This window comes from Somniosus microcephalus, chromosome 11, assembly GCF_052327205.1.
Source record: "Somniosus microcephalus isolate GS21.2 chromosome 11, FLI_Smic_1.0, whole genome shotgun sequence".
In the NCBI taxonomy this organism is placed as follows: Eukaryota; Metazoa; Chordata; class Chondrichthyes; order Squaliformes; family Somniosidae; genus Somniosus; species Somniosus microcephalus.
The window spans coordinates 203,798,288-203,811,690 of NC_140997.1; the positions used below are offsets into that span (position 1 = coordinate 203,798,288).

The 13,403-nt window shown below is 46.4% G+C and overlaps 1 protein-coding gene across 1 annotated transcript in view; it reads left to right on the plus strand.

The window, feature by feature from the left end:
• efcc1 (EF-hand and coiled-coil domain containing 1) overlaps positions 1 to 13,403 on the plus strand; it is an 87,146-nt gene continuing 73,743 nt past the window's right edge. Inside the window, exon 1 of the mRNA XM_086001725.1 lies at positions 1 to 1,476. Coding sequence (XP_085857851.1) covers positions 347 to 1,476 — 1,130 coding nt within the window. The 5' untranslated portion in view covers positions 1 to 346. The remainder of the gene's footprint in view (positions 1,477 to 13,403) is intronic.

Below are 13,403 nucleotides of genomic sequence, written 5' to 3' on the forward strand. Positions count from 1 at the left end.
TGCAAAGTGCTTTTTTTGGAGGGATGAACGAGAAACTGACATCTTGAATCGTTTTGTGAATTTCCGAGCCATCCCGCCCCCTCCCTCGCCCCCTCCCCCGGTGGCGTCACGTACGCGTGTACTTTTATTTTGATATAATCGCTTCCAATTCCGGCAGTGACTGTTGAAATTCGCAGCACCGGGCAAGGCGAGCGAAGTGTCCAACTCGGGAGAGTTACGCTCTCAGGACCCACTGCGAATCCACTATGCCGGATGGAAGAGCGGGCTCCGCGGCTTTAAAGTGCAGCTGGGTCCCGATCGCGAGCAGTGATCAGGGGTTGTGATTTTGGGGGGGGCGCTGAACGAGATGGATAGATCCGACTCTTGCGATCCCTACAGGTGTCCCGCTCGCCGGACCCAGTGGATCGTCAGCGCCTTGGCTTATCACTACGGGCTGGACCGGGGAGTGGAAAACGAGATCATCGTCCTGGCCACGGGTCTGGATCAGTACCTGCAGGAAATCTTCCACCACTTGGATTGCGAGGGAGAAGGCAGGATCCCGGGGGAGGATTTCCAAACTCTGTGCGAGATCCTGGGGCTGGATCGGAACTCCGAGGCGGAGGAGTGCGCAGGGATCCTGGAGCAGGTCCCCGAAGAGTTGAGTTTCAGGCAGTTTCACGCCAAGCTCTGCGGTCATTTCAGCACCAAAGCCGGCTGCCAGTACGAGACGGGCCGATTACTGGTCGGCAAGGAGAGCGAACACATCGAGACCCAGATCCGATTGAGGAGCCCGCTGAGACGCAGGAAGAAAACCTTTGGCGTCGGCCAGCCCGCTTCCGCGTTATCTCCTCCGGATGGAAGAGGCAACGGGGCATCTTCGCTTGAGAGACAGCGGAGAGGGCTGCCGTGGAAACAGCACGATGCTTGCAGTAAGGAGTGCTACGAGGACATCGTGGCCCTGGAAGAGGCGGAAGACAAGATTGCAAAGTTGGAACTGGAGAACGAGAGCCTGAGAGAGCTGGTGGAGGACATGAGGGCCGCCCTACAGAGCAGCGACGCCCGATCTCTCGCCCTCCAAGTGGGACTGTGGAAGAGCCACGCCAACCACGAGTCCCAGAACTGCTTCCTCGCCTGGACCAGATCGGCCACTTACCGAAATCTCCAAAGCACCGCCAAACATAACCACGGCCTGCAGAGCATACTGAAGGAAATCGAGCTGATCCGCAGCTCCAGGGACGGGCAGATCGAAGAGGCAATCAGGTTCAACCAGGAGATGGCGAGGGAGTTGAGCAGGTCGCAGCACGCTCTGCTGAAGCTGGAAGAGTGCAACAGGAACCTGAAGCAGGAGCAATTGCAGATGAGGAAAAGAGTAGAAGATGCGCGCCAAGCATTGTTGGGAAGCCTGGAGAAAGTGAAAGAACTAGAAACTAGAGCTAAGCAAGTGCCATTCTTACAGAGGAATGTAGTGCAACTGGAATCAGAGCTGCAATATTACAGGTAGGACACTCAGTACACAGTAACACACAATGGCCATTTTAATTTATCCTCTAAAGATTGTTTGCACAAAGCAAGCACCCAAGCATGAGTTGGCCTAAAACTCATTAGTGACCAATTTGATCCAATCTGTATTTGAAGGGCAAGATGTCGACAACGGATTAAACATTATAGTGAAAAATAAATTAAAATTGGTTCAGAAATGTTTTAAGTTGAAACACACTGAAACTTTTTGAGACATTGAAACAAATTGAACGCATTATGAAATCTCCCTCAGACAAATACACTTCCTACTTTTTAAAGATCTTATGCATGAAAGCAATATTACAGGCTGTGTTGTTTGCAAGCGTTAATGGAAACATCCTGTAAATCCTATCATCTTTTCTCCACTACCAGCCATGTCCTTCAATGCCGCTCCCCTCCCCCTCCATCATCACCTTCAATAACAAGTGTGAGGAGCTCATGGACGTTTTTGTCACTAAGATTGAAACCATCCGTTCAGCTGCCTCTGCTACATCTCTCACCAAGCCAAGCTTTCCCCTGCCTTAACCCTGAACTTGTATCTTTCTCTAGATTCTCTCCTATCTCTCCTCATGCCCTCTCCGGGCTCATCTTATCCATGCGACCCACTTCCTCCTCTCTCGACCCTATTCCCACTAAATTGCTGACCAGCCAACCTAACTTCCTGGCCCCCATGCTAGATGATATTATAACTGGGTCCCATTCCTCAGGTACTGTTTCACTCCCTTTCAAATCTGCTTTCATCACTCCACCCTCTTCATAAACCCCCTTAACCCTTCTGTCCTTGCAAACTACCACTCTCTCTCTCCAGCCTCCCTTTACTCTCCACAGTTCTTGAACATGTTGTCGGCTCCCAAATCTGTGCCCATCTTTCCCGCAACTCCATGTTTGAACCTCTGCAATCAGGTTTTTGCCCAGCCACAGCACTGAAATGGCCCTAATCAAACTTTTCTGTGACTGTGATTGTCGTGCACTATCCCACCTGATCCTTTGCGACCTCTCTGCAGCCTTTGACACAGTTGACCACACCATCCTCCTCCAACGCCCCTCCTCCATTGTACATTTAAATGGGACTGCCCTTGCCTGGTTCCAGTCTTACCTATTCAGTCGTAGCAAGAGAATCTCCTGCAATGGCTTCTCTTTCCACCCTGCACTGTTACCTCTGGAGTCTCCCAAGATATATCATTGGCCCCCTCCTATTACTCATCTATGTGCTTTGGGTAGAACTTTGGGGGTTCTCCTGATCTTTTGCCATAACTTTGACGAAAACCCAGGAGAAATGATGTAAATAGTTGTTTATACTATTTTGCTGGGATTTCCACCAACCTTTTACCAAAATTAAAGTGGGAGATCGGGAAAACACCTGTGAAAATTCTACACAGTGAGCTTTTATCAACAAGTGTTGATGTTTAATTGAATTTTGTTCCTTCCAATAGTTTCTGTTGTTGTGAGGGTACCATTTCTACATATAACCATTTTGTCCAAGTATGTTAATTGTTGCTGCAATTGAAGTGGCAGAAAGCAAAATGCTGAGGATTTGTGGGGTTCCCCCAATGTGTCATGATTTACAACAAAACAATAACAACTCGTACTTATATAGCACCTTTAACATAGTAAAATGTCCCAAGGCTGTTTACAGGAGAGTTATCAAACAAAATTTGACACTGAGCCACATAAGGAGATATTATGGCCGATGACCAAAAGCTTGGTCAAAGAGGTAGATTTTAAGGAGCGTCTTAAAGGAGGAGAGAGAGGTGGAGAGGGTTAGGGAGGGAATTCCAGAGCTTAGGGCCTGAGAAGCTGAAGGCACAGCCACCAATGGTGGAGCGATTAAAATCGGGAATGCTCAAGAGGCCAGAATTGGAGCACAGGTATCTCGGAGGGTTGTAGGGCTGGAGGAGATTACAGGGATAGGGAGGTGCGAGACCATGGAGGGATTTGAAAACAAGGATGAGAATTTTAAAATCGAGGTGTTGCTTAACCAGGAGCCAAAGTAGGTTAGCGAGCATAGGGCTGATGGGTGAACGGGACTTGGTGCAACTTAGGACACGGGCAGCAGTGTTTTAGAAATGGAAGGCAAGTTCATGAGTTGAAATCAAATGCAGATGCGCCAACACCTTATGTATTATGTTGACATCTGTAGTCATTTATAAGCCCTGGCATGTTAGAGGACGCCTGTCTTCACTGCCTCTACTTCAGTATGAAGAGGCTGTCATCCTCTCCAGCAGGCCTACAGACAACTTCTACCACTGTGGTAGTTCTTCCCCTAGCTATGAAGGTTACTAAAGCATTAACCTTTTATACCACTGGATCCTTGCAAGCCACTGCAGGGGACATCTACCAAATTAACCATTCTGTAGTCCATAGATGCACCAAGCAGCTGACAGGTGTGATATTTATACGGCACAGCGCCTTAATCACTTTCTCTGTGGAATGGTGTTATCAGATGAACTGGGACAGAACTTTCACTGGGTGGCAGAGTTTCCAAGGGTTCAGGGTATAGTACAATACACTTATGTCATTATCGGGGCTCCTCACATCAACCCCATTGTCTGTATGAAAAGAAACATCTTGCAACATTCTGTGCCCAATCTGCACTTGCGTTACGGGCGGCACCATATTGGTAAAGGTGGCTTTTCAGGTATCCAGGATGTCTGACTTAAACAACCGTTCGGCCCCTTGAATATGTTAATGAGAGGCCTAAGAGAGAGAGGGTTCAATGGAAAAGCAAATCAGTTGAGGTGTAAAAAGGGATGCCGATTCGCTATTACCCATTTTTTGCCCAGCAATAAAAGTTAAAATTATCCTCTCTGCGCCCAGTTCATGCCAACTTAGCAGCACTTCCCCTAACAGTCTACAAAACCCACCATAAAAATGATTTGTGAATCCCTTAAACCAAGGAGAAATTTGTTTAATGACAACAGAAAATGCTGGAAATACTCAGCAGGCCAGGCAGCATCCGTGGAGAGAGAAACAGAGTTTCAGGTCTGGGACTCTTCATCAGAACTGGAAAAAACTGGAGATGTAACAGCTATTGGCCCAGAAATTCGGGTCGGGGGCTTCCCGCAGGTGCAAGCCCCCGACCTGCACTTACCTTGCGCGCCAGCAGTTGAGCTGTAGGGCTCCGTGGAATTCTGATCCGGGGCCTGGTCCAGCTGTCGGCGCGCAGTGCTTGCGTATCCCAAGGACACAGTTAGTTCGATGCGTCCCCTGGGATCACGTGGGCCATGGGCAGCCAATCGGAGCAGGGAATGCTCCATTCATAAGTCTTGACAGGAAGAGCTGTCAAGACTTATAAATACTACGGCCCCAAAATAGCATTAAACCTTCAAATAAATTTTTTTAAAACATCACATTTTTTAAATAAACTATAAATTACATTAAATAACTATTTTAAACAATAATTTAAATTTTTGAAAAAAATAATTTTATATTCTAACGGGGCTAAAAATAAACTTACCTTGCTTTAAAGTATTTAAAAATAATAAACCTGTGGAAAAAATGTTTTAATTTTAATTATTTCACCACTTACCTTGTAAAAAGCAGGCCTTACGCTTGCTTTTTAAATGTGTAAATCCTGCAGGCTTACCCTCCCGGGAAAACCTTAAAAAAGAACCTACGTTTGATGCGCACGCGCAGCCTCCCCTGCGCACGCGTTCGAACCTCTTCGTTCAGAGGAACGGAAGTGCCGGTTTCCCGCGCATGCACACTGCATGCAGGAAACCAGCACTTCCATCGGGCCCACGGGTGAGTACCCAGCGCATACTCACCCGTGGAGACCCGAATTTCTGGGCCATTAAGCAGGTGCAGAGATGCGGGGGGGAGGGGGAGCGTTTAGGAGGGATGGAAGGAATTGAAAGAACAACTTTTGTAAGAGGCAGGAAATTTAAAATGTTGCAAATGGGAATGGCAAAAATCATACAGCATGAAAAATGGAGGCAGGGATTATTATCTGAAATTGTTGAACTCGATGTTGAGTCCGGAAGGCTGTAAAGTGCCTAATCGAAAGATGAGGTGCTGTTTCTCGAGCTTACGTTGAGCTTCATTGGAACAATGTAATAGGCCGAGGACAGAGAGATCAGAGTGGGAGTGAAGCGGAGAATTAAAGTGACAGGCGACCGGAAGCTCAGGGTCACCCTTACGGACTGAATGGAGGTGTTCCGCAAAGCGGTCGCCCAATCTGCGTTTGGTCTCCCCAATGTAGAGGAGACCGCATCGTGAGCAGCGAATATAGTGTATTAAATTGCAAGAAGTACAAGTAAATCGCTGTTTCACCTGGAAGGGGTGTTTGGGGCCCTTGACAGTGGGAAGGGAGGAGGTAAAAGGGCATGTGTTGCATCTCCTGCGCTTGCACGGAAGGTGCCAGGCGAAGGAGAAGGGCTGTTAGGGGTGATTGAGGAGTGCACCAGGGTGTCGTGGAGGGAGTGGTCCCTTCGGAATGCTGAAAGGGGAGGTGAGGGGAAGATGTATTTGGTGGTGGGATCACGTTGGAGGTGGAAGAAATGGCGGAGGATGATCTGTTGAATGTGGAGGCTGGTGGGGTGAAAGGTGAGGACAAGGGGAACCCTATCGTGGTTCTGGGAGGGAGGGGAAGGGGTGAGAGCAGAAGTGCAGGAAATGGAACGGACACGGTCAAGGGCCGTGTCAACCACAGTAGAGGGGAATCCTCGGTTGAGGAAAAAGGAAGACATGTCGGAAGCACTGGTATGGAAGGTGGCATCGTCAGAACAGACGCGGCGGAGACGGAGAAACTGGGAGAATGGAATAGAGTAAAATAGAGAATGGAATAGAAATTTGTTTCATTTTAAGCCAGTGGCCATTTGTTTCTTGCCCCTTTTTCTTCCCACTTTGACTGCTACTGTTGCTGAGCCAATCCAGTGCTAATAACCCCAAACAGATGTGTCAAGTTACGCTTTGCAGCTGTTTTTATAAATTGTCCTAATTAAGATTTGAAATATGAAGTATCAATTTAGTTGATCCTTTCACCTGGTTCACTCGTTTGAAGAAACACCAGTAGATACAACAAACGTATTTCCACTGTTAATATCACAACAAAGTGGCATCGCCAGGCAATTTCTTCTTCTGTGTAAGAAAAACTACAAAAATACTAATTTAAACATTTTCCCTGTATACTATGAGTGTTATAAATAATCTAGGTCATCGGTACCAGTGAAATATGAGGAAAAACATCTCTACACAGACTTACAATTGTAAAAACTGATCTTTTAAAATTCTGCTGCTCCCTGTATCCTCTCCAAGTCATCTTTCCATAATGGTAGCCAGTAAAACCTCGAGGTCTTCAGTGACTCAGTCTGGCTAAAGAGGGTTGGGAGAACGTACAGCATCACTCAACACCACGGGAAGTATTATGGTGTATTTTGGAAAGAAGGATAAAGTGACATCGTTAACTTATAAAAAGCTTATGTGGTATAGATAGAAAATGCCAATGAGGATCAGAAAACACCTAATATATTCTAGTTACGAGAAGTAACATGATAACTAATTTCTCATACATGTTGTAAATTGGCAGTCTACTGTGTCCTATGTACAATATTAAGAAAACTGAGGATACACAGTAGGTGAAAAATAATTATCCTGACAAAGCTTAATTATTCCTTCTTTGTACAGGATATTTAGATCAAGGCTAATTTTTCTTGAAGTCCAGTGTTTGTGGTGTTTGGAAGGCTTAAGATAATATCTTATTAAATGACTATCTTTCTCCTGCTTGGATCCATTCACTGTGTTCAGGGTAATTCACAGGAACACAATAGCCGTGACACATTGCAGGATCTTTCCATTCAGTGCAGAGGACCAGATTCTATACAGAATGAGAAATACCATCAATCACCAGACACTTTCTTTATCTGTAATTATACGCTGCATCCACTAGATAAGAACTTCTCTGCTGTCTCATGGCAACCTGCATCCAAAAGAAGTCATTGTATATTTCCATTTACTTTATATCACTACAAGTGATGCTAGTTGAACAATTCTCAACCTCACATTAATAAGACATTTTATATATTGCTTAATGTGCTTCCAAATATTAGATTTCCCATGTTGATTTTAATTGGCATCAAGGTCTGGTTATCTTTGAACATTGCTTTTTATACTGTTCGTTCCTGATAACACATCACAATTTTGCTAAAACAATTTTGCTAAAACATGTCTCAAGTTATATCTGCTTTATATCAACTGAATTCAGAAAATCACCAAGGTGTTATTGTGTAAAATCCAAAGTAAAGTTCACAGTACAAAGGGTCTTGTTGGAATCTAGAATGCAGTTCCTTCAAACCTAAGTCAGCTAAAAGAGAAAGGAAACCAGCGAAGGGGTAGAAGAACAGGACAATTTGAAACACTGGACTTCCTCATCCATAACTTCTGCAGACCAATTGTAGAGTGGAAAGAATGGTGGTTATGGTGGGGGATGTCCAAAATCCAGAGTGCTCGACAATGATCTAGGATCCTGATGGGGAGGTGCATTATGGCCAGACTCCAGAAACAAATATAAGCATAAAATCATGTCATTATCAAATGGCATGTTTGAGAACCGTGAGTTATGTGGAGAATAATTGGTACTAGAAATATAATAGGGTGTAGTTGTCTTCATAAACTGTGAAAATTATCATCATCATCTGAACCCTAGATTAGATTACAAATTTAAGATTATTCTTTACTATCATTTTTTATAACATACTATTTTATTTTATTTGGGGGCTTTAATCACATTTAGGTATGATTTTTGCTGACAGGAGCCACGAGTGCAGATGATGAATCTAGCACTCTCCGTGCCTTTGAGGCATGAGGGTCTTTACACTAACTATAGCAGTAAGTAACATTATTACTGTAAACTTATTGAGAAATAACTTATAGTTGAATACTAGGAAATTCTGTTGCTTGTACATATTTTAATTGCACTAATGATTCCTTTTTGAAGTTATTTTTCTCCATACCGCGGTCCTTTGGTACATTTTCTTTCCCAGATGGATGGTATCCAATGACACTCAGTGGGAAACTTTTTATACCCAAGTTTTAATTTGTGCATTAATAATTTTGGTTGTTTGTTGATTTCATGTTTTTGTGGTGCTTGGTTACTTGTTACCCTACATGGGCTGAGTCTGATAGATTTTTGTTAACCAAAGGTATTAAGGGATGTGGGCCAAAGGCGGGTATATGGAGTTAGGTCGCAGATCAGCCATGATCTCATTGAATGGCTCGAGGGGCTCAATGGCCTACTCCTGTTCCTATATTCCTATGTCTATGTACTGGCGTGAGGCTTCAGTCATTTACTATCAGCAATGTTGTAAGACTTTCCTTAACATGTTTACACTTGAATGACTAATTTAGACAAACTATTTTTCAACCTAGGATCAAGGAACAATGTTGTGTTACTTCGCTGCATTAAAGGACAATGATAGCTTTATATCGCTTATGCTTATTTTGTCTTATTTTCATTAAAACTTGCTTGAAATCTCTTGCTGCCAAGACCACTTCACAGACAATAATAGAAAAGTTGATTGAGCAGTTTCTTATTGGCAGTTTATCTGCTTTGATACAAGTAGGGAACATGACACCTTCAGGAGACAGGCTGCTAGGAACTCTCCCATCAGTTACTGATACCCTTTAAGTGAGTATTTTAACTTGACTGACAGGGTGAAGGAATTCAGCAACTTTACCTCCATTTCTCTTAATGCTGTTAACACTGCTATAAACTATCCTGGCTATAATCTGCTGTCAGTAACTGCATAGTTGATGTTATATATGTTGATCAAACCTAGTAAGCTACTGTAGCACTATCACCCTCTTATCAGCATTGATTGGAAAAGTCTAATAGTTCATGTAACTTAAAATCATCAACTACAATGCCAATTCAAGTGATTTAAAAAGAGTACCGAACCAGCGACTGTGTAACTTTTGTAATCAATCACCACCTAGACCGAAGGGTGTGTTGATGCGGGATGGAGGACACAAGCACAGTCACAAGATTGGTAAATGAAATACAGCAGTTAGCTGTGTTTTATTTTTTAGAAAACGGGGAAAAAGGTTCACGTCTGTCAAAATCCAAAAAACACGTGACGTTCAAAAAGAAAAATTAAGAACAAAACCATCACCCGCCCCAGGTAGTTAGGAAGGCAGTCCTTAAATCAATTTCCTCAAAAAACAATAAGCCAGGGTTACTTTACCACTGGATCTTTCTCAGCCAGTCCAGGGATCATATCAGGCTCTCAGAACTAAACAATATTCCACCCGGGTTCAACAGCAGACCTCTCTGTGGCAGCTGCAAGCTGGGCCCCAACAGCAGCCTTGGCCCTGTCCTGGCCCTCTCCTCAGGCACAGGCACAGGCACTGGCCCTATCCCCAGGCCCTCTCCTCAGGCACAGGCACAGGCACAGGCACAGGCCCTCTCCTCAGGCACTGGCCCTGAAGGGATGCATTAGTTTGCCTTTTGAACTCCTGAGCTAATGGGTAGATTTGCCTCGGGGGTGTGTTGGAGGTGGGTGTGGCCTTCACCTGAATTGGAGTAAGAGGGGGACTTTGTCTCCATCTGGTGGCCACATACCGTCCATCCACCACAAACCGCCCCCATAGCTCACACTTTGTTAGGAAAGACTTCCTGAAAGCTAGAAAAACAGATTGATTTTCCATTAAAATCTAAGGAATGAAAATTAAGCGGGTTCTATAAAATGTAGGCGACCCGCTCCGCTAGATTAACGATCAGTCAGTGAAAACAAAGATCTATTCCAATACTTAGTTAACTGCGATATTATTTCAGGCTATGGATGGGTTTGAGATGTGGGTTATGATTTTCATCCCCTCCACTGGATGGGAATGGAGTGGTAGTATGATTAAAATAACAGTGCAGCACTTGCTACCCTATTCCCACGATAGCTGGGTTTCCACCATTTTAATTGGGGCCTTGAAATGGGCAGGCCACACACTGCCATTTTACCTGACACCAGAGGTACTGAACCCAAGCATCAGCCAGTGCCTTCTTTGGAGAAAGGGATCATGTCTCTGTGTGTGCATCTTCTTATAGAAATTCGATAGCCCCCAAAAACGGGCACGGGTATCGCGATGCGCAATAAGCCTGCACCTGTTGAGTCCGAAGCAGGCAGCACATAAACTTCATGCTGCCTGCTAATTTAAATGACAGTAGCGGGCAGCCCAGCGCTGAACACGCTGTTGAGTGGCTGCATGCCTCAGCAGGGGCCCCAAGTTCGTGCGAGGCTAGCACCACTTAAAGCTAGCCTTATTACTTAAAACCAACCTGCACCTCTTAAAGGGGAGGTGCATTCTGGCTGCAGCAGGTGCTGGAAGTGGCTGGGGAAGAGAGTGTGAGCAAGAAGAAGGCGTACTAATGGCGCAACAGGGCAGAGACCAGGCTCCAAGATTTTCCGACGCAGCACTGGAGGCCTTGGTGCAGGAGGGGGACAGGAGGAGAGAGGCCCTCTATCCACAGGGGGCCAACTGACCCTCCAGGCAAACTGTGAGAAGACAATGGGAGCAGATAGCCGTCGCTGTGTAGCCCCGAGGACCTGGCTACAATGCCGCAAGAAGTTTAATGACCTCACACGAATGGACAAGGTCAGTGATTTCATCTTCAAATGCCATATCCTTACAACTGAACTATTAGACTCAGACACTGCTCAATTCATCACCTCCGCTTCACTCACCTGCCAACAATCTCTTCAATTACGACTCATACCTCACATTCATAGCTTCACCTCACCCTCACACACTTAGCACTGCTGCAAGCCTCACTCCCACATCTCACAGCTTGCACACACTGCCAGCTATTCAACCATGGCAGCACCATCACCCAAACATATTGTACCACACTCACTGACACACTTCCCTCTCTCTTGCAGGACAAGGTGGCTCATAATCAGAGGCAGCAGGGGCCACCCGCAGGGAGACAGGCGCGCCTGCATGACCTAACCCCTATGGAGGAGATGGTGCTGGAGATTACTGGAGTGGCCATCGCTGAGCCCGTGGCCAGCGGCGGGGCTGAAACAGTTGAAGGTGACAGTATCCTCATACCTAATCCTCCTTTTCACATCCCACTTCCCCCTCATCCCACAATCTCTTCTGATTTACAAGCTACAGATGGTGTAAGCATGCAGCTCTTGCTTTCCCCCCACCCCTCACTGTGAAGACACATCACCATCACTCGATTTCACACTCGCAGCCACCAGTTCAGATACTGACACGCCGCATACTTTAGAGGATAGGTTAGACGATAGTGGGATCTGCACGTTGTGCGACACCGGACATGAGTGGCCTGCAGCCAGGGCAGGGGGCAAGGGTAGCATAGATTAGTCAGCTCCCCGGAGGGCAAGGTTGCACACGAACTCTGCTGCAGAGGACTCAGATGAGGACTTCGATGGGGCGGCCTACAGAAGAAGGCTGATGGGTATGCGTAATTAAATGCTTGGTGCATTGGCAGGCCTGCCAGAAAGCCTGCGTGGAGGAGTCCAGCACCAACCTTGCACAGGGCTTTGTGCAGAGCTTGGAGACCATCCTTTCCAGCATGGAAGTGATGGCCAACTCCATTAGCGCACTTGTGGACCCAACCATGATGCAGCGTCTGATGGCCGATGTCTCAGCTTCCATTGCAGCACAAGCAGAAGCCACCCAAAGTCTGGGTGTTGCAGTCATGCAAGCTCAGACTGTTGCCATTGTGGCTGCAGTTGCCAATGTTGAAAGGGAATTACAGGGTGTCACAGCAGTCCAACAATCTGTCCTCCGGCAGATTACTAGGATTGCTGAGACGCCGCCCCGGGGGAGTGGCAGTGGCTCCATGGAGCACTCTCAGGATGTCCTCTCTCAGGATGACAGCATTCGTCCTTCCACCATTGTCACTCCGCCAGTGCCCTTGCTTTTGACTGTCAGCCAGCCAGCCAGCCCGGACTGCTGCCGCCCATCCAAGATGCTGCAGTTTAAACCTGGGCCTTCTAGGCCCAGAGCTGCTCGAGGTCATCCTCCAAGACCATCTGCAGTCTCCCCCACTGAAAGTCAGCAGCCTTCCACCAGTCATGCTATAACCACTGGGGCAGCACTGCATAGAAGCGCCAGGACAGGCAAAGGCACACAGAAAACAGGCACTAAGGGAATGCACAAAGGTGATTAGTTGACTTTGACATATAATATTGGATGGTTTGATTTATAAATTTGGTTTGGAATGTTTGTTTTATGGTGGCTTTTATTGTAGCATTGTGGTCAAGAGATCACTGTGATGGTCAGTAACAGAGGGTAGGTAAGGTGTGGGACTGTTGGTGAATGGGGAATTGGGGTTTCGTTCACTGGTACTGCAGTCGGATGAATCGATCACGGACAGCCTGGCCAAAAAGGGCCTGTGTTGGTTGCCTCCTCCCTTCCTCCTCCTCACTTCCTCCTCCTCTTCCCCTTCCTCCTACTCCTCCTCTGCTCTTCGCCCTAAACCTGGTGGCAAGGGTTGTGCCATCACGATGGCGAGTCCAAAGATGTGCGGGTTAGGTTGATTGGCCATGATAAAAAAATTGACCCTTAGTGTTAGGGGGGATTAAATACGTGGGGTTACGGGGTTACGGGGATAGGGCTTGGGTGGGATGGCTGTCGGTGTAGGGACCGGGTGCTAGGGTTTGGATGATCAGCCATGATCTCGTTGAATGGCGGAGCAGGCTCGAAGGGCCGAATGGCCTACTCCTGCTCCTATCTTCTATGTTTCTATGTTTCTATGTTATGCAGCATGCAGCAGAGCATGACGAATCTTGACACGTGCTCTGGCGAGTATTGCAGGGCTCCACCAGAGCGGTCCAGGCAGCGGAAGCGTTGTTTAAGCAGAGTCATGAGCCAGGTGGTCAGCGGATAGATCTTGCTGCCCAGTAGCTGATGATACAGCGGACTGCTGCAGAATTAAGGCATTATGA